This window comes from Lagopus leucura, unplaced genomic scaffold (assembly GCF_019238085.1).
Source record: "Lagopus leucura isolate 7727_CA_CO unplaced genomic scaffold, USGS_WTPT01 Super-Scaffold_739, whole genome shotgun sequence".
In the NCBI taxonomy this organism is placed as follows: Eukaryota; Metazoa; Chordata; class Aves; order Galliformes; family Phasianidae; genus Lagopus; species Lagopus leucura.
This window is the reverse complement of record NW_024962255.1, coordinates 9586288-9613151: the sequence shown is the minus strand read 5'-3', so window position 1 is coordinate 9613151 and position 26864 is coordinate 9586288. Positions and strand designations below refer to the sequence as shown.

At 36.4% G+C, this 26864-nt stretch overlaps 1 protein-coding gene and 1 non-coding gene across 4 annotated transcripts in view; one reads left to right on the top strand and one right to left on the bottom strand.

The window, feature by feature from the left end:
- The window catches only part of CTNNA3 (catenin alpha 3), a 418023-nt gene that overhangs the window by 298158 nt on the left and 93001 nt on the right, over positions 1-26864 (top strand). For all 3 annotated transcript variants that reach the window (XM_042862647.1, XM_042862648.1, XM_042862646.1), the window contains one exon: positions 17427-17627. In XM_042862647.1, the coding sequence (XP_042718581.1) occupies positions 17427-17627 (201 nt within the window). The remainder of the gene's footprint in view (positions 1-17426; positions 17628-26864) is intronic.
- LOC122175678 lies at positions 6584-6694 on the bottom strand. The gene has a single exon (XR_006177476.1). It is a non-coding gene; the product is annotated as a U6 spliceosomal RNA (small nuclear RNA).

The window sequence follows — 26864 nt, the reverse complement described above, 5'->3', positions numbered from 1 at the left end:
AATATATTTGTCAAACTCATATTTGACGGAGGTGTGCTTTATGCAAGTACAGGAAACATGTCCTGCTTGGAGATTTATGAGATTTCAGAAGTTTTGTTTGGAATACATGTGAGGTGAAGGAAGTCAGTTGTTGCTGGGTAGTTGGTTTCTCTTTTCACAGTAGTCTTTTTCTTCTAGTGTCTATAGATGCTATGCCAAGCTGAGCTTCCCTGACTCCCTGCAGGAGTGCATCTCTTCCCAGTTGTGTTTGAAGGATCTCCTGTGCTCAAACAAATTACTCTGTTACAGATTGCTAAAGCAAGAACATTACATTTTGCTTAGATTTCAAGGTGAGTTGGACAAATAAAATTCCACTGGTTAACAGTCTTCCTCCCTGTCAACTTCCAGCACAATTACTTTCTTTCATGTTTCTGTCATTGCTATTCTAATTTTTCCAGCTATGTAGGTTGCTCCAAAAGTAATGGTTCCTACTCATTTCCATGGGGAACTACAACAGATACAAAGAGCACAATGACACTATTTGATAGAAAAAATTCTAATTAAATTCCTAGCTGTTTTTCAACATAGTTACCACCATTAGCTCTGTACTTTGGCCAGCAAGGAGCAAGGGCCTGCCTGTCTTACCTGTAAAAATCTGCACCAGCAGAGGTGACTTACTCTTGCTGTTATCACAGCTGAAACATACTAGCCACCACCTCATTGTGGTGACATGCACTAGTTGGTCTCCATAAATTCAAGATTTGTGGATTTTTGCTTTTTTTTTTTGTTGTTGTTGTTCAATGCCAGTACATTGCTAATTTTTTAATAGTTTTTTAATAAAACCATACTCCCATGTCTCTGCTGTTGGCTATTCTGCTGTTGAATCAGCATTCAACATTGTTCAGCATCACACTGTTTGAAGGAATTCTCAAGAAACACTTTCTATATGTTTCCTAGAAAAAGCCGATTTATTTATTTATTTGGTATAAAACCCTTTTACTTTCGTTGGTTAAAACCAACCAAATGGGTATTTTATGAATGCAGATGATACTCATCAACATTGGTGAGATTTTTTTCTATTATATATGGTTCCTTTTTTTTTTTTTTGTTTACACCTAAAGGAAAACAAAACTGAGCTGTTCATATAATGCAAGTTTTTTTTTTTTTTTTAATGTATATCATAGAAAGCATGTAGTGTGTTTGTGCCTTAGCAAATGTACTATGTGAATATGTTTGTCGTTAGTTCAAACTATAGCAAACTGTGTCTTGGTACAGATAGCTTTATGTAGCTATGGTGTTGGAGCATCAGAGGTGTTTCTGTTAATGGGTATGTTCAGGATTGGCATCAACTTTCTTTCACCAGAGGCTGCATACATCAACGTACTGCTGGAACATGTATGCATCACTTAAATGTTGTGTGTAGGATTTCTTTTTAAAACTTGTGCAACTGGTAATAATATTTAGATACCACTTAACTAAGCTAGATGTCTTTTTGTATGTTTCAGAATTTAATTCATAAGAATGAGATGTATAGTTATAGGTCTGTGGTTTTGTTTACATGGAAAGTCCTCCCTTGTTCCTGACCATTCCTGTTGCTGGAGAATGTGGAAAGCACTCAAGCCTTTGTAGAAAGGCCTTTTCCCAGATGAGTTAGTGGTGCATTGTAGCTTCAGGTTTTAGTGCCCATTTTGTAGGTAAGCATAGAAATTTTTTGTGCAGTACCTCCTATATGCTATTTTGTTTATATGATTGGAATCATAGCGGATAGACAGGCTTTTTTTTTTTTTTTTTTTTTTTTTTTTTTCTGGAGGAAGGAGAAACTCTTGTTTTGGTAACTGTTGTGTAAACTGCAATCATGGTAACTTTTGTCATATCAAGAAACTGAAAAAGCTATCTGAATTTTCTTAAGAAATTTACTTTTTTGAGGAGAGAGAGGAGTTCTTTTTATTGTCTGCAAAGCAAACATTTATAATGCCCATTTCTTGGATTCTGAAAAGTTCTCATTCAATCAGGACTCCAGATTAAGTGATCTAAGGTGTCTGTGGTTTTGTTTGTTGCAAAACTTGTTATTACCTTTCTTTTAACTCTGTGACCCTGTTACAACTTCTATTATGTTAAAAAAAAAAAACACAAACAAACAAAAATAAACCCCAAAACAAACAAACAAAAAACCCGCTTGCTTAATAGTGCTCAAAATGCAATGAATTGCAATGCCAAGATTCAACCTGCGAGTACCCTTAGCATTGAATTTTTGATCTTGATCAGACTCATGTTTCAAATTACTTCGGTAGTCATTAAGATAACAAGCTAGGCTGTTGAAGTTGCTCAAACTGCAAAAACGTACAACATATTCTTGGACCAGGAGTAATGGAATAATGAATTAGATTTCTGGCGTGCTTATCTCTCGTGATATAATTAGTTTTCCATCAACAGTTCAAAGTTCTGGTTCACTGTAGTACTATGTTGCAAGTTCATAGATCGATGCATTGCAAAAATTACTAATTATAGATTTACGGACAGCATGTCAATGGAGATAAAAATAAAAAATTAAAATGCTGTTCAGACACTTAGGCCTAAATATAATGTTTTCATGGTGACGACTTGGCATTTTTGTGCTGTCGTCTTGGCGTCTGCCCTAGCAAAATACTATGCTGTGCCATGAAACAGTAAGCCTGTAAGAAATCTGTGTAGAGATATATGAACAGTGAAGAGAAACACAGAGGAACAGTGCTGAAACAGAAGGTAGATTGTGCAATTTGTTTCAATTTCATTTCTCTCAAGTTTGTTTGACCTGACTGTAAAGTGCTTGAAGGGAGATAAGAATTACCTATGCTAAAGCATACGTGCTCCCTGTTCACAGTACCAGTTTGCCCAATCAAGACATATGAAGATTTCTCCTTCCCCTGCTCCCTACCAAGCACTTTAAAAGATGGTGTTATCAACATTGATAGAAATTAATACTACAACTTGTAGTTCAACTATTTGTATTTAAATTTCCTTAGAAATCTTGGATTAATATATTGTTCCTGGTAGCTTGTTGCTACTCACTGTATCCATTTTGTTTTAATTGAAAGTTTAGTGTTACTTTCTACCTCCCTTTGGTGTACAAAAGCTCAATCTAAAAGTAATGCTTCTATTTATTTCCATAGAAACTACAACATATACAAGGAGTACAGTAACACTCTCTGATAGAGAAAGTTCTCAGTCTTAAAACAGTTTTCAACATAGTCACCACCATTAGCTGTGCATTTTTGCCAGATGATGAATAATATAGTCTGCGTGCCACAATCATAAAACTGCGCCAGTTGAGCTGATCCATTATTGGTGTCATCACTGCTGAAACATACCACCCACTGGTGGTGCACTGTGGTTCCATCCACTGTTTGATCTCCATAAATATTCATCAAACAGTGGGTGCCGTATTTTTCTGCATGAAGGAATTCAGTTCCACATCTTTGCTTCATATGCACTTCCATGTCAGATGCCATTTTGTCAGAGTGCTCCTCTGCTGCTGTCTGTCACACAGCGACAAAATGTAACTGAGTATTGGTGGGAAAGTTCATCCTCTTCTGCTGTACCACCAACATCCACTACTGATGTCGTGGACCAATTAAATAAAATATGAGGCACTACTTGTGGAGCAGCTCTCATGCATTTCCTTGTCCCGAAAGTAGAATACAGTTCCTAGTACTCCAACAGAAATGCAAATTACTCTTGTCACACTGATTGCTTAGATTCAAGGGCAAACAGTGTAATGATGTGGCCCATTTTAGATAATTTATGCATTAGTAGGGATCACATATTTAAGTATTCCATAACGTAGGCACCAAGCAGAATCACATCCTGATTTTAGGAACCTCTTTTGGCAAGTGTTGCACTGTGGAAGCCTGCCATGTGAAATGTGCATTTTCTAATTCAAAATTTTCTGTACTTATTGCTAATGTTATATGGACATATATGGAAGTCATGAACTTCTTGTAGCTCTTCAGAGGGCAGGAGTAAATGAGAAGATACGCAAAATTACCCAGGAAGTAGGCAGGACTAAGTGGCAAGATAGTGCAGTTCTACATTGGACTCAGTTGTTCAAATTATTTAATCTAGAAACTGAAATTCCACACTAAGTTCCTGCTCACATTTTATTGAATTTCACTGAGTTTGTGCTGAGACCAGTAGGTGTCTGCAAGATTAATTTCTTACCACAACCTCTGCCAACTGCCAGAATTTTGAGGTATGATGCATTTGGAATTAAATTCATGTTTGATCTGTCCAAATTTGGATTTTCAGGCAGTCTTTGGAGCATGGTGTAAAATGGGTTGAATCTGATACAATTTGAGATTAATTTTTTGTATGCTTATTTCCTAACAAGTTGGTTGTCATGAATGATTTGTACAATGGCATCCATAGTTAAGTCCACCCCTCGGTCTCTAGCCCATTTGTATGTTGCGTCTCTCCCTTGATGACCTGAGGTCTCATGGGCCCACCGAGCCAGAAATAATTCACCCTTGTTCTGCCAGTCCAGGTCTATTTGAGCCACCTCAATTCTGGCAGCTCGGTCTACCTGATGGTTATTTCGCTGATCTTCTGTAGCTCTACTCTTGGGCACATGAGCATCTACATGACGCACCTTTATAACCATATTTTTTGTTCGGGTAGCAATATCTTTCCACAGTTCAGCAGCCCAAATAGGCTTGCCCTTTCTTTGCCAATTATTTTGCTCCCACTGCTGTAACCACCCCCATAAGGCATTTGCTACCATCCATGAGTCAGTGTAAAGATAGAGCATTGGCCACCTCTCCCGTTCAGTGACATCTGAGGCCAGTTGGACAGCCTTTACCTCTGCAAATTGGCTTGATTCTCCTTTCCCTTCGGTGGCCTCTGCAACTTGTCGTGTGGGGCTCCACACAGCAGATTTCCATCTGCGATGCTTTCCCACAATACGACACGATCCATCTGTGAACAGGGCATATTTCTTTTCATTCTCTGGTAGTTCATTGTATGGTGGGGCTTCTTTAGCACGTGATACTTCTTCTGCTGGTGGTGTTCCAAACTTTTTACCTTCAGGCCAGTCCGTGATGACTTCTAGGATTCCTGGACGGCTGAGGTTCCCCATCCGTGCTCGTTGTGTAATCAACGCAACCCACTTACTCCAAGTGGCATCAGTAGCATGATGGGTTGAAGGAACCTTTCCCTTGAACATCCAGTTCAACACTGGCAGTCGAGGTGCCAGAAGGAGCTGTGTTTCAGTACCGACTACTTCGGAAGCAGCCCGAACCCCCTCATATGCAGCTAAGATCTCCTTTTCAGTTGGGGTGTAGCCCTCCTCCGACCCCCTGTAGGCTTGACTCCAGAATCCCAAGGGTCGGCCTCGGGTCTCTCCTGAGGCTCTTTGCCACAAACTCCAAGTGGGGCCTTTCTCTCCAGCAGCAGTGTAGAGGATGTTCTTCACATCCTGTTCCATCCGTACTGGCCCCAGGGCCACAGCACAGGCTATCTCTTGTTTAATCTGCTCAAAAGCCTGCTGCTGCTCAGGACCCCACACAAAATCATTCTTCTTCCGTGTCACCTGATAAAGTGGGCTTACAATGAGGCTGTAGTTTGGAACATGCATTCTCCAAAAACCCACTACGCCCAGAAACGATTGTGTCTCTTTCTTATTAGTGGGGGGAGACATGGCAGTGATTTTGTCGATCACATCTGTTGGGATGTGATGACGGCCATCTTGCCACTTTATGCCTAGGAACTGAATTTCCTGGGCAGGTCCTTTCACTTTGCTTCGCTTAATAGCAAAACCAGCACGGAGAAGGATCTGGATTATTTGCTCTCCTTTCTCAAAAACTTCCTTTGCTGTGTTGCCCCACACAATGATGTCATCAATGTACTGTAAGTGCTCAGAGGCACCTCCCTGTTCCAGTGCAGCTTGGATCAACCCATGGCAAATGGTTGGACTATGTTTCCACCCCTGGGGCAAACGGTTCCAGGTATACTGAATGCCCCTCCATGTGAAAGCAAACTGTGCTTTCTCTAGCAAACTACATTCTTTGGTCAAAGGAATGGAGAAAAAGGCGTTAGCAATGTCAATGGTGGCATATCACTTAGCTGCTTTTGACTCCAATTCGTATTGGAGTTCTAACATATCTGGCACAGCAGCACTCAGTGGGGGTGTGACTTCATTCAGGCCACGGTAGTCCACCGTCAGCCTCCATTCTCCACTGGCTTTACGCACTGGCCATATGGGACTGTTAAAAGGTGAGTGAGTTTTGCTGATCACTCCCTGACTCTCCAGTTGACGAATCAACTTATGAATGGGGAGCAAGGAATCCCTGTTGGTGCGGTACTGCCGCCTGTGCACCGTTTTTGTAGCTATCGGTACCTGTTGCTCTTCCACTCGTAGCAACCCCACAACAGACGGATCTTCTGACAGGCCAGGTAAAACAGACAGCTGCTTAACACCTTCTGTGTCTACAGCAGCTATTCCAAAGGCCCATCGATACCCTTTGGGATCCTTAAAATATCCCCTTCTGAGGTAATCAATACCAAGTATACATGGAGCCCCTGGGCCCGTCACAATAGGGTGCTTTTGCCAGTCTTTACCAGTGAGGCTGATTTAATTATGGAACGCTTCACGAATTTGCGTGTCATCCTTGCGCAGGGGCCTTGCTAATCTTCTCTGTATCGTTCCAATTTTAGTATATGTGCTGCCGAAGCGAGCTAACACCTCTTGAGTTGGAACTGTGACAGTAGCTTTTAATGTTTCTATGCAGTTTTGAAGGAAGATGCTTTTTTTTTTTTTTTTTTTTTTTTTTTTTTTTAATATTTTTTTTTTTTTTTTTTTTTTTTTTTTTTTTTGTTAAATGGGATCTATGAATTTGAAGTGATGGTGCTACAGTGATTCACAATACCAGACTTTCTTGTTTCCAGGACATAATAAAAAATCTTTTATCTAAGAGATAGTAGATCTCAGGTCGTAGTAATGTTATAGTTCTGAAACTTATGAGCTGCACCTTTGCTACTGAAAGACAGTTAGCTAGGCTAGTGTGTAGCATATCAAACCTCTGGCTATTTCTTTTTTGTTGTTTTTCAAAAAGAAACTTTACAAAACACATACAGAAGTGCACAAACTAATTACAAATGTATTGCTGAATAGGATGCTCTCCGCTAAGGCTCCCTTTAATAACAAGCAGTAAGATACTAATGAGTTTTTCTTTGTTGACTAGAGGGAGAGCATGCTCTTTAGAATGTCCAGCAACTGGATAAGACATGCTTTTATTTTTCTTAAAGCTGGGAAACCTTAGCATGTCATGGGAAAAAACAAAACAATCCTGAGTGCAAAACAAACAGAAGTCCCCAGTTGAATTTGTAGATTGCATGAAGTCTGACTTGCGTGTCCAAACTTTTGTTGTTAGTGAGTGTAAAAGATGTTTTTTAATTTAGTCCCAGACAGTGACACATGATATCGTAAGAACAGACAGAAAAAAACCAACCTGTTTCCCTTCCAAAAAACAAACGAACAAAACCCCCCTCCCACGCACAAAAAAACCCAAACCAAAACAAAAAAAAAACATCAACAAGAAAAGGATTTTTTTTTTTTTTTAACAGAAATCACAAAATGAAAACTAGGGAGAAATAACAAACAACATGGCCCTCTTTTGTGTGTAATGTATTGAGCTACTGATTACATTACTTTGGAACAAGACTGCAGTAGTGAGACACAAAGACTGTTCCTCCTCAGTGCGCTGACATTTCTGCATTTTCTCTAAAATCACAATACAGTAACAGACAAATCTGTTTTACAGTTTTCTTGGCCTTATTTCTGTCTGCTGTCTTACTGTAAGTGTAGAAATTGTGTTCTTGAATAGTTGGAATGCCAGGATAAATTTTTAATGCATGCGTGCACATAGTAACACTTTTTGACGGTGCACATCTTTGAGCAACAGCCATCATGATCTCTTTGTGTATGTGCTTCCAAAATACGGCCTTTTCCAGATGTAAAATATTTTTTTCGTCCAGTTCTCTTTTTTTTTTATATATTGTACATCATGCTCCCCTACCCTGAAAAGGAAAGAAAATAAAAGAAAAATAACAAAATGAGAAACCCTAAACAGCACCATCGAGAACAGGTATCACGGTTATATACTGGATGCGGTGGGATGTTAGTGTCCCTAAGAAATGCTAGTAATTAGAAAAGAAATGGCCAGGTCAGGATTCATAAAAGTTGCACTGAAAAATGTAAACGCTCAGTATTACATGGCATAAATATCTCAATACAATTTAAACTTCATTTATGGAAGGTAATATATTAACCTGAGATTTGCTATTCAGAATAATTTAGCTAGAGGGATATGATTCAAGGAAAAGAAGGAAGGAAGAGCAAAGAGGCAAAAGTAGATCTCTATTGCAGATTTCTTTTGGTTATTATATTTCATGTGGCCACCAGTAAACTGATACCTGATAGATTTTTCTGTTGTATATTGATCAACCAGTTCTCTGAGCCATGTTCACAGGTGTGTTGATAAATGATGGTGGTGGGGAATTTGATAAAATACATAAGGCATTACCATTGAATTGATTTTCATTTTATGCGAACGTTCACATGAAATATCAGAAAGCCTCTTCATACTGTTGATTACTAAAAATTGAATTTGTTTTTGATGATATGCTTAGATTGTATGACAGAGGAGGTTTTATAGAATAAGTAGAATAAGTTGATAGGCCAGGAAGACTTTTCTTACTCTTTTAAAATTTCTCATGAATTTCTTTGGAGTGACAAATCTGGTGCTAAGGACACTTTGGGTACTTGCTTGTATTTCTGATCTGCCAGTTACTGGACACTGTGAAAGACAAAAAGCGTTAACCCGTTCCAGTTTTTAAAATTCTGAATTACTAGCCTTTTTAAATGTTTTATTTCTCTTTGTCAGTTAGTTTTGTTGCTTCACAATTTGAAACCATTTGCAAGTATCACTTTGTTATCCTTTTTTTTTTTTTTTTAACCCTTTAATTTGCTGTACAGCCTTACACAGAGAGCCTGTATGTACTCCTGTGGCTTATGCCATTAGAGAAAGGAAAAGTGTGCTACAGTAATTGAATTGTGTGGTAGATTTTCCTTAAGCTTATATTTCAGGGAACTAGCTGATTTAGTGACAAGCTAGCTTTTCTTTTTTTGCAGGTTTGGTACTTGGAAAGTTAGTAACTAATGGACAAGGCTACAGTCAGAAAATGAATATGCATTAATGCTGCCATCAGGAAAAAAAGTACAAATTTGTGAAAGCTGAGAGTTACTTATTTATGCAGGGACATTTAGGACTTTTGTACCCCAGTTCATACCTCGCCATTTAATTATTTTACCTCTGTTAAAATTTATTATGTGTGTTGGCTATTATGTAAAACAAATTAATACATGTTTGCCTAATGTTCAGTGCAGCAGAAAAAAAGCTGCTACAGGAGATTATTGTTGTTTTCACCTGAATCATTATCAAAAAGTGACAGGTTGCCATTAACATAAAAATATTTTATTGGCATAACTGAAATAGTTGCCATTTAGCATAACATAGTCTGCTATGTTACACACATTGTAAAGCAGGCAGCACCAAAGTCTCCTGGCAAAACAAAATGAGTGCTACATTTTCACATTAGATTTTTTTTTTCCCCACAAGGGAAATTTATTCTTTCTGGTGGTGATAAATTGACCAAATCCTCCAGTTGATTCAAAGAGTAACTTTGAGTATTCCTTAATAAATGCAGATTTCCTTTAAAGCTATTTGCTCCAAACTAAAAAGATTGCCAATTGTTTATCTGTGGCATTTGCACTGAAATTATTAACTAGGGTATTGGCTGTGCAGTGATTTGTAACATCTCTGCTTTGAACTGTTTATCTGTGATCTAGCTAGTTGACTGTTCAAAAGACAGTATCTGTAAGAATGGAGCTGAATGAAAAACTGTAATTCTTGGCACAAATTAGATCTTTCACACAAGCTAATATTCAGAAAACATTGCTTTGGGCACTTTTTAGACTTAAGGATTCTTTGATTTATTAAAAGCTTGCTTGTTTTAAGAGAGTTTTTCATGAAGTTACATAATATTTTAGCTATATTTGGATTTTGGATGTGGAATTTAGAAAGAAAACAATAAATGTTCTATTTCCTAGCCATAGAAGGGCAGAAAACAGGTTTATTTATGCCCTGTTTAGGGCCAAGTCATATTTCAGCTAAGGGAATAAAACTGCAGACTTCAGCTCTTCTCTTTTGGCAAAGCAAGTGGTAAGGAAAATTGAATTTCCTCTTTTCTAGCATTGAAAATATTTTTTTTTTCTTGGTAGTTTCTATCTGCTTTAATTCATCAACTTTCTAAGCAGCTCTGTCTTCAGAAGGTGCAAATAGGTTACAAAAGACTGAGCAAAGGCTTGTGGGGATTGTATTGTGTGACATTCTCTTTTACTGAAGGAGAATCCTCTCTTGTATTTAAGAACTCTTACCCAGACTGTTGTTACCGACTGCTGAAAAACTAGTAAGAATAAATGGTGGGGAAAACAACAAACCACGTACTGGCCCTCACTTCACCCCACCAAAGAAAAAGCAGATGTGGAGAAGTCTCAATTTTCCCTTCCCCTTTTGTAGCCCATTTGATGGAAAAAGAAGCCTCCTTGAATTTTAGCCTGAGGAATGTAATGATAGCAAAAAGGGAAGCTGTTGTACATTTTTTGAGAAGGGAATGTTATGAAGAAAGTAATAAATGTTTTGGATGTTCACTGCCATTTAAGAGACGAGACCCAGAATGAAGATAAAGAAAATGATTGTTGTGTGTATTTCGTCCAAGGAATGATACATACTAATTAAAGTAAAAGCTGATTTTTGAAGGCGAGTTATTCCTCATTATGCAGTATTTAAAAAAATGTGTGAAAAGTAGTTATTATGTTTAAGATAACTGAGAAGAAAAAAAAATAAGCTGACAGGTGGTAGCAAATGTTCTGATGAATTTTATGACCAAATCTGTAAAAAGAACTTGATGATACTGATAGCTCTGTTTCAGAAATTTATAGAGCCCAGATATGTCATGTTTAGCCCTTGCCCTTTTTGGGTGAAAGTTCCTCCTGTATTTTCTCTGTATCGCATTATCAGAAAGTGATTCAGGATGGATGGAACATGAGGGTCTAGTTCAACCTCCTACTTATAGCTGGGGCATAAGGGCAGAGATTTCATGGCCTTTCTGAGCATCTGTTCGTTGTTCTTGTGGACCTCATTATTTTCACAGTTTTGTTAGTTTTTTTTTTCTCTTTTTCTGATCTTCTCCTGTTTCATTTCAGCTATTATGCCATTCATTAGCCTTACATCTCAGTAAAGATGGGAAAGACCAGAGTCAGTTAATCTATTAATGCCAACGTACTTTCCTGACTAGAATTTCTAATTAGCATAGGAGATGAGGCATGTATGCTTATTTAATAATTTTTTCTCAGGATCTGCTGGAGAATGTTGTGTCAGGTATAAATGTAGCTGGTGCTATTTGGGGTAGTTAGTTCTGCAGTATAAGTCAAAGTGCTACTTGCTATAGAGGAGGAAATGGGGGATATTTATCAGTCACCATATTTGTGATCAGATATAAGAAATAGAAATGTACCGTAAGAATTGTGTTGTATCATAACATTAGCAGAAAAGTCCTTCTATGTGACTGAGACAAAAAGAAAGGAAAAGGTGTTACAGTTCAGTGCTACCTAATATAGATGAGATGGCCTTATAGGCAGTGTTTTCAGGACTTGCCACGATTTAGAAGTCAAAGATTGAAGGGGTTTATTCTGTTGCTCTTTGAGAAGCTGGGGTTTCTGATGATGTTTTCTTGGGAAGGGAAATTACAGCTTTAGTTAATTTTTATTGAATGTTCATTATAGTTATTTTGATGAAAACAAACCATTTTAAGAGAGAGAGATTATTAATGTAGTTACCCAGGTTAATAGTCTGAATAAAAGAGGCTGTTTACTTGCTTGAGTGCTAGATTTCTTTTACTACCTTACTCCTTCTGCTTTCATGTTCTGCTACAGTTTTCAATTCATTTTTCTGTCTTGTCCTAGAAAATCAACATCATATTATAGTGTACTAACACATGAAAAATGTTCTCTTTCCCCCTGTATTGTCGTGAATAATTGGAGTATGAAACATTTCCTTTAAGTTTTAGAATCAAAATTGATCTAAGTATTTTCAGCCACTTTTATAGCTAAAGGAGGGAGAAGAGCACTTCTGAGACCTATTTCAACTGAACAAATTTATAAAAAAAGATGAGGTGAATTGCCCCTTGAATATATCTTTTCTCTCAGATGACCTATGAAAGGTGTATTTAAGATGAGAAGGCCAAATGATGATGTGGGGAAAGAGTTATATTGAGTTCATTTCAGCACTGCATGTTTCTTCAGAGAAGTTTCCTTGATCTTGTAGACCTAGGGAAAAGAGGACTGTGTGGTTAAAGAAATGACCCCTACCCAGCTGTGAATGCTTACGTTTTGTTGGTTTTTTTTTTTTTTTTTTTAGCTCTCTTTATTTCTTGCCTATCCAGATGTCTATGCTTTTTATCTACTTTTTATATGTCTTTTCTTTATTGATTTTTTGTTTTTCCCTATGCATACAGGCTGTATGCTTTTGCAATGTACTTCTTGGCTTCAGAGACCCTGGAGCCTGATTCATGGAAGGCTGTAGGAAGGCAGAAGCTAATGTGCTGAGATTTTGACAGTTCTTCCTTTATTTCCAGGATATTTTGGAATAAATCAGGATGCTGAGTGGGAAACTAACCATCCAGGAATTTCTCTGTAGGCTGAATTTTGTGCCCAGAAAGTGAGAATAAAAACTGAAATATAAGCTGTTAGCATCTTAAACCATCTGCATCTTACTGAGATGATGTTAAAATGAAAGATGTAAAGAAAGAAAACTCTGGAAAGCATTAATGTTGTTGTAAGATTCTCACTCGTACAGAGTGAGAAGTTTTTGGTAATATGAAACCTTCTTTAGTCAATCAAGCTGATCGCTTAGTATGCCAGCTCTTTAATTAATAGGCACAGTCTTTAAGAAATATTTTTATTTTTAAGGATTTTCTTCTGGGTTTTTTGCTTTTTAGTTTGTTTGTTTGATTTTGTTTGTTTGTTTTGTTTTTAGTTTTCCAGAGTTTATAAGCTAGTGATTTGGAATCATTTTATGCATATGTGAATGAAAGCAAACTTCAATGAGAGGCTGCCAACTCAATCAATATTTTGCTCACCCTAAGGTAAAATCTGGAAAAAGAAAAGCAAATTTAAGTTAGTATTTCCTCTGAACAAAAATGAAGATAATGTGTCATACTACCTGATGAAGTATCTGAAAATGTACAAAGTAAAAGGACTCGGTGTAAAATTATTACTCCCTCCCTTCAAAGGTCATCTGCAGTGACTCATGCATATAATGACAGATCCTGAAGAACTTTCAGTAACTTTGAGGGGAGCCATCTACTCTTTCGTCTGCCCACATTCATCTTCATGTTCCATCACTGAGTTTAGTCAGTCCAGTCATGCTTAGATTGCCCTTCATAAGTCAATACTGTTTGTTCCTAATCATCTTCTGTCCTTCACTGGCCTGGAAATGCCTTCCATGAGGCTTTTTTGTTTTCCCAGGAACTGAGGTGGGTGCCTCAGGAAACTACCTAGATCTTCCTTCTCCCTTTTCTTTTTTTTTTTTTTTTTTTTTTGAAGTTGTATGTAACAATTTACCTTTATTTACATTTGAGATTTCAGCTGTGGGGGTTTTAGATGTGCCGTGCATTTTTTTAATGCATGAGTAAATTGGACTTGTGCAGCATGTTTCTCAGTATGACTCTTGGTCTGAGGCAGAATGAATGTTGACAGCTAGATTAGCAACAAATAATGTCAAAAAATATCATGTAGTTTTAATTTTAGCAGGTAGAATATATTTAGTGAATACAGTCAGAGAAGAGAATACATTTTTCCCCCTTTTTTTGAGTAATTTTTCTACACTCTTATTTGTTTTAAATTCCTTCATTGGAGTTGGCAGGGACTTGCAACATTAGGTGGTGACGGGTGATCTCATTTGAACAATGACTAGAATATAGATACTGTGTTAAAACTTTTAGAAGAAGTCCAAGTGCCAAGAAAATTTGTTAAATAAAATTGCAGATGAGGTCGTAGTGTTTTCTCTGGATGTCTGTGTGTAGGAAAGTGGTGGGAATTAAAAGAAACAGCTTTGTTTTTATGCAAATACAAGAAGAATAGGAATGCCCTGAACTGAATTATATTTTTCTGTTTGAAGTTTCTTTGCTTGCTATTTTCTTATGGCAGCAGTTGGTAAAAGATAGGGATCTTTTTGTTTGGGTTTAAGTATCACTTATTAGTTTATACATCCAATTTTATTGTTTAGGCCTTGCAGCCTGTATATGTACTGTTTCCCATCTTTTCTTTTCTTCAAGAGACAAAACAGAGTCGTTAAGAATATGCACAGACAGAACAAGCAGGGCTGACAAAGTTACTACAACTGAACTTTTCTTTTTGTACTGATCTTAAAGAATGGGGAGATGTTTCTGAATCAGTTTGGAGAGTTCCATATTCACAGAAGCATTCTGTGATGCAGCAGTTTCATAAACTGAACTAGAGTTTGTGATTTTGTTAGAGACAGAATCCCAAGATACACGTCTGATGCAGTTTGTAATTCAGGATTACCTGTTGGTATGTTTTGTCTGTTTGCTATCATAGTTTAGCAATTTATTTTGTAAAGTAAAATGCAATTCAGTGCTAATAATACAAAATAGTAATAATCTGAGTTTACAATAAATTTATGTATTCTGAATTATGTTTTATGGTTTAATGCAAGAGAAGTTTCATAGTGGTGCTTCTGAAGATATGATATGACTAATACCTTCCATCTTGTCTTTCTAATGTACAGAAGTCTCTGAGAGACAACAGTTCTTAGGTTTAAGTAGAAAGGGAAATTCAATAACAAAACCAATACAGAAACTTTCAAGTGTTTAAGCTTTAAATCTGCAAACATATTCTGATTTTGTATTTTATCCTTTATACTGTAAGTTTTATTTTATGTTTATATTACTTTGTCCATCCCCTAAAAATAGAATATGCCCTTTGCTGATACAAACTGGAATTGTAGCATAGTACATACTCATTCTTTCTGTAACCCATGATGCTCCTGCTAATGTTCTCCAGCTTGATCAGCATTCCTCCTCAGGTCTATTACCCTTTGGGTTTTATGGCCTGTTTTTCTTATTTTAATGCCTGTTTGTTTTTATTTTTCTTCATCTGTTGTCCTTCCTGCTGATGTTCATTTTTTTTCCCCCATTGCTATATATTTATCAAAAACTAATTTGTTGATCAGAAATACAACTTTACTGTTGCTACTGGAAAAGCTGATGTTTGGCAAAGCAGAAGCATTGTAATCTCTTCTAGAAAAGAAGTTGTATAACTTTTCAAATATAAACAACATTGTTTGCTTGGCACCCTTCTGAATTAATCTGCGCTTTTGTTTTCAGCTGTGTGAACCCACTGCTTGCTTCTATCAGCTTTTAAGAAGCTATTTCCTAGTTCTGCTCCCTCTGGTCAAGTTTTTATTCATTTTAAAGTGCTCACATTATGCATGGGTAACTTGGAAATGCTAGTATGTCATGCTCCTGTTGTATTTATGTGCATTCTAACAATTTTTCTGGCTGATGTATATTGACATCAAATTCCCTCCTGTCAGGTCATAATGTTGCATAGACCTGAGTCAAATAGCAAAGACAAGTTCAAGATAAGTGTCCCTTCTGAGCATTCCACAGTTTTCAAAGTGTGTCAAAAAGCTTGATTTGATTTTGTCTCGGCATATGGCAACTAAATCCACTAAAAAAAAAGAAGTCAAAAAGAACACAGTGAAAACAGCTTTGCAGTTCTGAAATGCCTCTGTAGGAGGTGATTGCCAGATGGAAATGTTTGATTTCTAAGGAAGATGGAATCAGCTTGCTTCAACCCCTATCCATTGCAAAGACACTGCTGGATACCTCTTTGTTTAACTACGTAACTAATACTTCTTCAGCTCCCATTTGCAAGTTTGTATTACGTAATCAAATGTTGATGAGGCTCTGTAAACATTAAATATTTATTATACTCAGAAGATAGTAATTGCTCTGATATATGTTGTTTTCTTACAGTCTTATGAAAAAATGATGTTTTATTGCATCTTTAATCCCTTTTATGGGGTAATTTGAGGATGCTTATCTTTTTGTGTAAGATTTTTACTAAGAACATCATCTTTAAATCCTCTAGTGTCTCATACAGGAACTGGCACCTAAAAGCAGGGATTTCGTGACTTTCTTAAGTTCTATGTCATACATATATTTTACATTGGTTAACATCTCCCTGTCCTTAAAAATCATGTTTAGCTTTATACTAGTATACTAGGAGTGTAGTATTTAGAATGTATAGGTATTTACACAGGAGGAAAAGCACTGTAATGTGTATATAATTTGATTATTAAGGTAAAAATTAATAGCTTATAGCTATGCTGTGTCAAATCATTTAGATCGAGTTGGCAATAAACCAGTTGCCACAGTGTACAAAAGATGAAGAAAAAGACATTTCTTCATTTTTTATATGTGGTTTATGTTTGTGAAGTGACAATAAATTCTAATGAGGGAAATTCTAGTAAGAGAGTTTTGTAGGAATGAAAGCTTAATATGGGAATGACAGAGTTGGTTGAAGAGAGGATACTGTGAGGCGAGAGAACTTAATGAAATAATGTAGATGTACAGGCAGGCTGGTGATGCTATCTGTTGATAACTGATTAATTAAGAAGCATATTTGTACACTAATATTATATAAAATATTCATAGTAACACAGTAAGTCACAAGAAGTATTGGTATAAAAATGTACTACAACCTGTTACAGCAAATAACCAGCGTGCATTTTATAATAACGTAGCATATTGCACTAATCCAACATACGATTTTAATACTAGCCAAACATATTTCTCTATTAACGTAAGATTTATCATAAAGATCCTAACATGCAGGTTTAAAGAAATTACTTGTTGGGGTTATTATTTTTTGCCAGTGATTAATCTTTTATAGAACCTTTTATCACCATAGTTTTGAGAGAGTCAGTAATAAGTAACAGTGATAATCCCTTTCAAATTTTAATTCATACTACAAATATTCATGATTTATGTAAGACTTTGTGGGCTTGATGTATTTTAACATTTCATAACTGAGTATATTTTATTGTTGTCCATAGGATAGTATGAGTGTACCTCCAATTTCCATCAATCATTATGTTTAAGGATTTCAGAGAGTTCAGTTTAGGTGTCATGTTTTAAGTTTGTTATCCAAGCCTGTGTTGGCCGATGTGTTTCCACTGGAAGAAAAATAAAACACAGTTCAATGTCTAGAATGTGTCCAATGGTGTAAAAGACATGCAATCTAAAAATGAATGTTGTTTCATTTGCAGAAAGCCATATTCTTGAGGACGTAAACAAGTGTATCATTGCATTGAGAGAGCAAAATGCTGATGACTTAGATCGTGCAGCAGGTGCGATCCGAGGGCGTGCTTCAAGAGTAGCCCATATTGTTTCGGGTGAGATGGACAATTATGAGCCAGGGGCTTACACTGAAAGAGTGATGAAGAATGTTCAGTATTTAACCAAGAGTGGTAAGTCCCATTTCTAAACTGTGTTTCCAATTTCTTAAGTAGTATAAGCATTCTTTTGTACACTACATTTAAAAGAAACTCTGTGATTTTCTCATCTAAGCATTAATTATGCATTTATGTTTCATTGTGTGGTGTGTTATCTCCTTTCAGAATGATGTCCAGTTAAGATGATACCATACAGTTTGAAAATATGTTTTAAAAAAGAAACTACTTTTTTTATATAAGGATTTCAACATTCGGAAGATCTGCACTAGAGATTTTACATCAACACAATTAGCAATATCTGGAAACTTTCAAGTGATGAGGCAGCAGCTTTCTGCTGTGTTTTATTGGCCTCACGGCTTCTGCTTTAGGTAGATAAAAGGCAAGCTTACAGGGAAGGAGAATTTTTGTATTTGTGTAAGCCTACCACTTTAAAGATTATTGAATTAAACATCATCAGATATTTTCACATTTGATATGCAAATATGGAATTTTGGGAAATGTTTAGCAGTGTCCACTTCCTTTTTTATATTTAAATGAGAATATTCTACATTGGAATATCTTCATGTTGGGGGCAGGGTTGTAAATGTCTCAGTCTGTAAATAATTTCTGGTGTTCATGTAAACATTGTAAGTCTGAGTATGATACAGAGGCTGGAAAAAGATCAGTTGAGATGGAATATATATCAGTTGTGTCTGTATATATGCTACTTTTTGTGAAAGACCATCTAGCCAGTCTGAAATGTAATTTCTCTCAAGGAGAAAATAAGAGGAACTGTCAGCCATTTCTAATTAATGGTTTTTCTACTTGGCCTTCAAAGGGCATTTCAAAGCCATGAGGCTGTGTGGGTGTGAATGGGATTGGTATTAATACTATTTGTGTATTTGAACACTAAATTTTTGGCCTTCCGTAGTGTATATACTCAATAAAAAAAAAAAATGTATCTATTCAGGTCCCAGTTTTCTTTAGTTGAAAGTCTTAACAGTGAGGCAGTTATTGCCATTAAAATTCCATTAAGAAGTTTTCTTGCAAGTGTGTGCATCTCTAGAATGTGGGATCCAGCTTCATGAACTCAGATGTTTAAATCTTCTGTCAATCTAAATGGGTTTCTAATGTGTTATGTTTGATTGATAATTATTTTGCCTCAACATCTTTCATGATGAGTTCAAATAGCTCTGGGACAGAAGCACCTTTATGTGAAACGGGTGAACCTGACGTACCGAATAAGATACAAAAGCAACAGAATAGTGAAAATATTTTGAAACAGAATTGTCTGGTTTCATCTCCTCCTTCAACCATTTCCTAAGAGAATCTGGAACTGGGCATGACATTCTTCTTTCATAACTCGTGAAAGTACTGTAACACATAATAGGGGAAGCTGCAATTACATGAAAGCATGGTTTTGATTCCCATGTAAGAGCTAAGCACTTCTTTTGGAACTGGTAATGTTTAAACACGTTAGCAATTGATACTGGTTTCTATTCTGTTACATTGCTGTGACAGTACTATGTAATATGCCTAAACTCACATGCTTAGAAGAGACAAGACAGAACTGGTTTGGGTTGGAATGTCTGGCTGTGTCAAGGGATGTCAAGCATGGTGCCACTTTAAGAAATGTCTTCAAAGCTACAAATCTAATATTAGATTATTCAGTGAGAGTTGTAAAAAAGAATATGTATTTTTCATTCTTATCCTTACTTACATAATCTGCCATGATAAACATCAAATAATGTGAGGATTTTTATTTGGCTTTATTTTTGTACTTTTTTAAAATATATGGAAAATGCAACTGAATTGCAGCCCTCAAGTTTACCTGTGTCACTGACAGGTCTTTCAGGAGCTTGCTAGAAGCAAGGTGAGATTTCACCAGGAGAACTTCGTATTTTTTGTGCCATTATCTCTTTAGTTAGCTTATATGAGTAACCCATTGCAGTGAAGTGCATCCTTTATGGATAATGAAAAGGTAATACGCTACTGAAGAAAAATTATGGGATTATACAATTAGTGAAAATATAATTACAGAATAATAGTGTACTACTTATCAATTGGAAAGGAACAAAAATGCACGTGAAAGTACAAGAATCTGTCTGAATCTGTCTCATCTCTTGGAACACTTTGCACATATTTTGAGATGGCAAAGTTGTCTGTTCCCCACATTATATTGTAATAGCTGTACAATGAGTGTTAAAGGTTGATGTCTAGGTTCCCAGCTCAAGGGATATAATCCTGTTCAGATACCAGTTGTTTTTAACAGCCAAATAGATCTTAAAGCACTGTATAATGGAGTGCCTGCTTTTTTAAGTTTAGTTTATGCCTCTCATCTGCTCTGTGCCTTCTCAGTCATGCAACAAGAAGAAAAGCCAATCAATCACACAACAAAGCTCTGTAGAACACCAGTTAAGTTGTAGAGTCCAGTACTATAAGTTTGGTAATATCAAAATAAAAGTTGTCTTTGCGCGCTTTACATGCATTATGACTTTATATTTATGTGATCATAAGCAGTTGTTTTAGAACATGATTGCTTAACTCAATTCGCTGGATGGACTTTTTTCAGATATATATCAGTGTCACATTTTGAAGGGAACCATTGTCTGTTGGATCAACTTAAAAAGTAATGGGGAAGAAGAATGAAGGAAGACAATTCAGTAGCTTAATTTGTACTTTCCCTGTCTGTACAGAGTCCTTGTGTGATGCTGTAAGTTCTCATGGCTAAAGATAAATTTAGGGTGCAGGACTGAGTAGTTTGAGCTCCTTGTTTGAGCAAGCATTCCGACTACACCCTAGTTCTACATTGAGACGAGATAGACTGTCTCATTTTATTCCCAGGTTTCAGTGGGAAGGACAGGAGAGTGTGGGTTGGAAAGAAACTACAGAACATTTCATCAGCCCTTACTCCAGAGATTGGACGTCAGCATTGAGTATTGTGTCCTGGAAATGCATGCTCCAGTGTTTATGTAAAACTTTCACTGACTACTGGAGAAAAGAGTATTCAGCTGTATGTATGCATACTCAATGCAGGCAGTAGTTTAAACAAGCATTGTGTATCTTAATTTTGTAAATGCAAAGGTGGTAGAGATGCAAGCTGGATTTTGACATGTTTAGTGTTGGACGTGTTAATATTGGCACCTCTCCATCATTCCTAATTGCTGGCAGTGATTAGAGTGAAATATGCAGATCCTTGAATTTTCATAGGATTTGTGTACTGCTGCTTGAAAGCAAAATGAAACTTTTAAGAAAGAGTGATTATAAAAACATAGGTTATTTCCATCTTAGCGTGAGAATAATTGTTTAAAATATTTAGTGTATTTCTTTTACTACTTTCCAGATAGTAATTAATAATAAATAATTTATCTTATGACATCTATCCGATGATATAGTAAAAAGGCCCATATTTTTTTTTTTGAAAGTAATGCCTACAGCTTTCTTTCATTGCAAAGTATAATGATGTATGTGCATATTCTTTCTACACATATATGTCTGTGTTCATACATTTATGAAGTATTCTGGTTATTTAGATCTAAGATTCATGTGAATAAAGGGAAAAGAGTAAAGAGAAATACTTTAACAATCTTAAGGAACTAGTGGAAGTATCACACTCTGAATCACTGGAGCTTTGAGTCCACTTGTTTTTATGCCACCAGTGCTGAGGGCTGCCCACTTTCCACAGCTTATTTTAGACAGAACTATGAAATACCTTGTGTAATTCACTTATGTATAGAGCTTAACTTTAAGTTTAGGAATACTTATGAAACTACTTCTGAAATAAAAAACAAATGTTACCATTCTCACACAGTAGGTCAGCTGTAGGCATTGTTCTGAAACATCCATCATTTGTTTTACCACTCAAAAACACTGTTTTGTGTGCTGAGACACAAAATACTGAGCTGCTCCATCTGAAGTGTGACTGAACATGAATCAAGACAGTTTAATATGTGAGACAGAACAATAATAGATGCCAAATGTGAAGCTATACGTGGATTTGAAGATTTCTTCCTGCCTCAGAAAATATGTATGTCATTCCAAAAGCAAGGCCTCTTATTTATTTCTGGTGAAACTACAACAGGTACAAAGAGCAAAGTAACAGTTTGATAGAGAAAATTCTCAGCTATAAAATGCTGTTTTTTAACATAAATACCACCATTAGCTGTTTTCACTACAGATGTTTTTTATGTGGTTCATCATCTGGTTAAGTACAAGTGTACAAGTTTTTAGACATTTCTTAATCAGGGAAGACCTCGTGTCTTACAGTTCTGTGACATACTTTATGAGGCTTGAGGAGCTTTCAGTTGAGTATTACTTATTCACAATTATTTGAGATAACACTTGGGTACTAAGGAAAGGAAATTTTTGGCCCCATTGTCTTCTGCACAAGACTGTTACTTCTATTGAAAGACCGTCTCAAATTCCTAGCATTTATACAGTTTTTTTCTTTTCTTGGTGTGAACAGCTACACCAGGATTAGAAAATATTTGGCCACAGAGGACCAAAAATGTTTACCTTTGGGTCCTGTTTTGGACACTTTTAATTTGTGTTTAAAATCCTTTAGAAGTCCTGTTACCTTCTTTGAAATATTTTTCTATAGTTTTGTCCCAAAATTCATTCAGTTCTTCCTGACCCAGTTTCCCTGCTCTATTGGTAGTGTTTGCCAGTGTCAGTAAAGAATGTATTTATATTTTACATCTTGACCCCAAGGTAGATATTTTGGCTGCTTTGCTGTGTCTCATCTCGCTTTGCGAGTGACCAGTTGTACAGCCTCTGTACTTACACTAATGTACTCCACCCAAAACAGGAATTTCTTGTGTGGCACTATATTAAATGGTTCTGCTTGGTGGATTTAATCTACTGCATTGCTTTTCTCCAGGAAAAGATCATTTATCTTAGCAAGAAAAGTGTTATTGACTAGATCTTCCTTGCATCTGTGTCCATGCCTTGCATGCTTATGTGTGCCAGCTAGTAACATTGTGTTTTCTAGATGGTTCACTTCATTTTTTTTTTTTTTCAAATATGGTTTCTGGGCTTGGAGCAACAGCTTACCTTATGTAACTGACAGTTTCCTTTGTCTGCTGTCAGCATCATTTGCAGTAGAGGGATTCTGTATTTTATCCAGTTAAAAAATGTTACTCTTCCTTAACTGAAAGACACCAGCCAAGGAGGAAGCAGATGGAGGCTTTGTGATGGGTTTTGTCTTGCCCATACATTATTTTATTCTTTTTTGCCTCCTAAGCCAAAATGGGGAGAGGAGTATCTCCAGTGATTTCACTGAGTTGCTTAAAAACACATCAGCAGATTACATGTGATGAGTCAGCTCTTCTGAAGGTCCATATCTCTTGTATTGTAAAAGGTAACAATATGACTGGATGACTTTGATGTGGCTACAATTAGTTGGATGAACCTCTCTCATTTTGTATAACTTAAATTGCATTTGAGCTATAATTTAAAAAGATAAAGAAGTATTATATATATAAAAAAAAAAAAAAAAACAACAAACATACAACACGTTTTTCACTGCTTATTCATTACACTCGGAATGAGGTTTGAAGATAATATTGTGCTCTGTTATACGACTCTGTTTAGCATTCAAAGGTTTTTACCCTGGCTTGCGAAGCTCAGACTGCTAAGTGTTTGGAAATGATTGAGAAGAAAATTGATTCAAAACAAAAAGAACAAAACCCACCAAAACCTGTAGTGAGGCTTCCCCTGTAGGGGAAGTGAAGTTGTTAATGTATATTAAGTGCTTTTGCCTCCTACAATTAGTATAATGAATTTGCATCCAACTGTGTTCCAGGGTACAATTTTTGTGGTTCCCACATTCCTCCCCATGGAATTGCCTTTGTATGTTCAGTCCGTGCAATATGATAAATTCTTCACTGCTTCTCTTTGCTTGAGGCTACTTGAAGAAATGGGTTGTCATTTTCCAATCCGAGAGCTTGGCTTATGTAGTTATACTAAAGCAGAAAAGAAAGACGCTCACCCTATCCTGGGCTCACGTGGTAAACTCTGGTGGAGTGCATCTCCAGAAGAGAGCCTTTCCTACTGGCAGTCAGCTCTTAAATGGGTCTAGGAGAGGTGCAGCCAGGCTCCCCCCTTTCCAGCAGCACAGGCGGATTGCCTTCACCTGTGCTCCCGTGGCTGATTCATTGCTCACCTCAGGTGATCAATCAGGTTCAGGCAGTGATTCAGCAGTCCTCATATAATGAGATATACAAACAGAGTGTAAAATATTCCCAGTGCTTGCAGTAAATACAGCTAAATCAGTTTAACACAAAGGGACAGGCTGGTTCTATCCGAATGTGTGTGAAATCTTTTTGAAATGTTGCTCAGAGAGGTTCTAGTCCAAGCATATTGGACAAAGTCCTGCACGACTGGCACTGAGTTCAGTTTTAACCTTGCTTTGAGCAGGAGGCAGATCTGTCATGTTCTTCGATTGGTTTGGTGTTTAATACACATGGTAACAATCCAGGCAGAACTACCTGAGGTTTTTTGTTTGTTTTGTTTTTTAAATCTTGAGCACAAACAGGCTACGCGGTGAAATTTCAATTTCTGCAACTAATAGGATTCTGACTTTCAAGTGGTTACATACTGCAACATACTGAGCATGCTTGCTGCATATAACAACATACCTTCAACAATTTTTGTTTAAAACAATTCTAGTAATAGCATGTTTTAACAAAGAAAGTTTTTGTGTAGCTGCTGGTGCTACAGATTCAGCATTTAAGACCTAGTTTCAAACGCACTAAAATGAGTGGAGTGATTGCTGCAGCTCTGCTGCATTATGTCTCAAAAGCCTTGTCTTGGTTCTGTTTATTAAGCATTCATTATTAATGTAGACCAAAAAAAAAAAAAAAAATAGGCAGAGTACCAGTGCAAAGTACAGTAAGGTGTTGAAGACAGGAATTAGACGCACAGTTTGTCATGAAACAGATTTTTCTGAATCATTTTGAGACTTGCTCTTGATTCCAAGTCTAGACACAATATTTGTCTGGCAGTATTTGGAGAAGAGAGAAAAAAAAAAAAAAAAAAAAAAAAAAAAAGTCTTGTAGTTGACCATAAGGAATGTTCATTGATATTTTACTGTAATTAAGAGCTTCAGGTTTTAGTGTTTAATGAGTTGTATTTTACTTGTGTTTGACTTTTAAATGTCATCAGTCTGCCATGAAGTGTAATTATTCCTGATGAAATTATTGCAGATACTCTGTTATAACAGACATTGTACTAAAAAATAATGACCTTTTTTCCCTGAGTGTGTTTTGGCAAAGGCAGTTTTTTCTGTGTTTCTGTTGCTTACTAACATATATCTGAAAAACAAAGAATTGGGTTCTGCAGAAAATATACAGTTCATTTCTTATGTTTGTCACTGTATTTTCTAATGTTTTTTCTTTGTGCCAAAGAAAGTTGGGAATTTTGTGTAAGAGTATCCCTTTTGGCTCATTCAGTTATTTTCAGTTTTTGTAAGATGATAATATACACACGGGAACCAGATTTCTTTTTAGAAAAGACTATTTCTATCTATCTAAAAAGACTATTTCTAGTTCAGTACCAAAATAAATGGCAACATTTCAAAAATAAAATGTTTAGATTGTTGTCTGCTGTTAGTATTTTGTTGACCAAGTTCTTGTCAGCAGGATTAGAATGTTGGGAAAATGGCCCAGCTGCATGTGCTCGGTTTCTAAAACGACAGCCTTATATTCTGACTTCACAGTATCATCACAGTGCATAAGAACTCCTTGTACAAAGTGTCCAAGTGTGATTAGATTTTGTTGGAGGCTGAATTTATTGCAAAATAAGGCATCTTACAATGAGGAAAAGAAACTATATAAATTCTGGAACCACTGTATTTTCATTGAATTAATACAGTTGATTAACACTGCTGTTTTACTACTTAAAAACTTGTGTAAAATATTGGAAGGATAATATATATTTTTCCTTGCATTTTTACATGGTTTATCATGTAATGCATACATTTCATGCTTCATTAAATTTTTTTTAAAATCTAATCTCACACAAAGCCCTTTATCAACACTCAGAAAACAGCTGTCTGTCCCTAACTTTTATGGAAGGATTGTTTCATTTAATTCCAATACAAATAGCTATGTGTTATGGCCCACTAAAACAGTAACTTTTTCCCTCCTTTATTCTTTAAGTATCTTATAGATACAAAATCATCTCAATCACCGTTGAGAAGTAATAATTCATATGTAAAAGATTGATGATTTTACAGGTTGGTATTTCTTAGTGCCCAAGGCAAACAAATGTGTCAGTCTTGTCTTCTGATTTCCAGGGGAGTCAAACAGAAAGGTCAGTGATTCCATTTGGGTTCACGTGCACCTTCACATGTGTCTTTCTAAGTTTTATCCTCCTAGCAGAGTTGAGCAGAAAGGTTGTTGGTCAGCCAGCTGCTCACAAGTTGGTCTGGCCTCAAGTTGTGCCAGGGGGAGATTCAGGTTGGATGTTTGGTAAAATTTATTCTCTGAAAGATTGGGTGGGCATTAGAATGAGCTGCCCAGGGAGGTGGTGGAATCGCTGTCCCTAAGGCTTTCAAGAAACATTTAGATGTTGTACTGAGGGACATGGTTTAGTGGGGATATGTTGGCAATAGCTGGACAGTTGGACTGGATGATCTTGGAGGTCTTTTCCAATCTTGATGATCCTATAATTCTGAGATTTCTATGATTCTATTTTTTTTTTTTTCCAATAACTGGTGCATGTAGTCTACTGCTGAAGGTATATATCTTGGCTCAAGGCCTGTTATGTTTGGTACTCTAGAGGATATGCATTTACTTTTTAAAGCTTCTGTGTAGACAAATTTATTATTGAGAAGTCTGGTAAAATACAGTCTCTACTCTTAAAATGTTATTTATTAAACCAGTGTTTTACACTTTTTGCCATTGCAGTGTCTCAAAATGATATGAGTTGTATGAAATAAAGGTAGAAATAAAAATCAGATTTTTGGGTAGAAGGCTTGGCTTTTAGTATTTTTGTATTTTATCTTTATGAATTGCATATAGTAGGATTTTGCACACTTTAGAAAATCAACAGTGTGTTTCTTTTTCCTCCCTTAAATATATATATAAAAATAGCAATCTTGCAGGTTTTAGAACCTGCAAAGAAAAGTGACTGGCTAATGAAAAATGTTGAGGATCGTTGAGGATCAAACAAACAGGAACAAACAGGGCTAATGCTAAGGTAGAGTAAGGGTTCCTTTGCAAATTTGTGTTCTGGACTTGTTGCCCTTAAAATAAAACTTCTGCCGTCTTT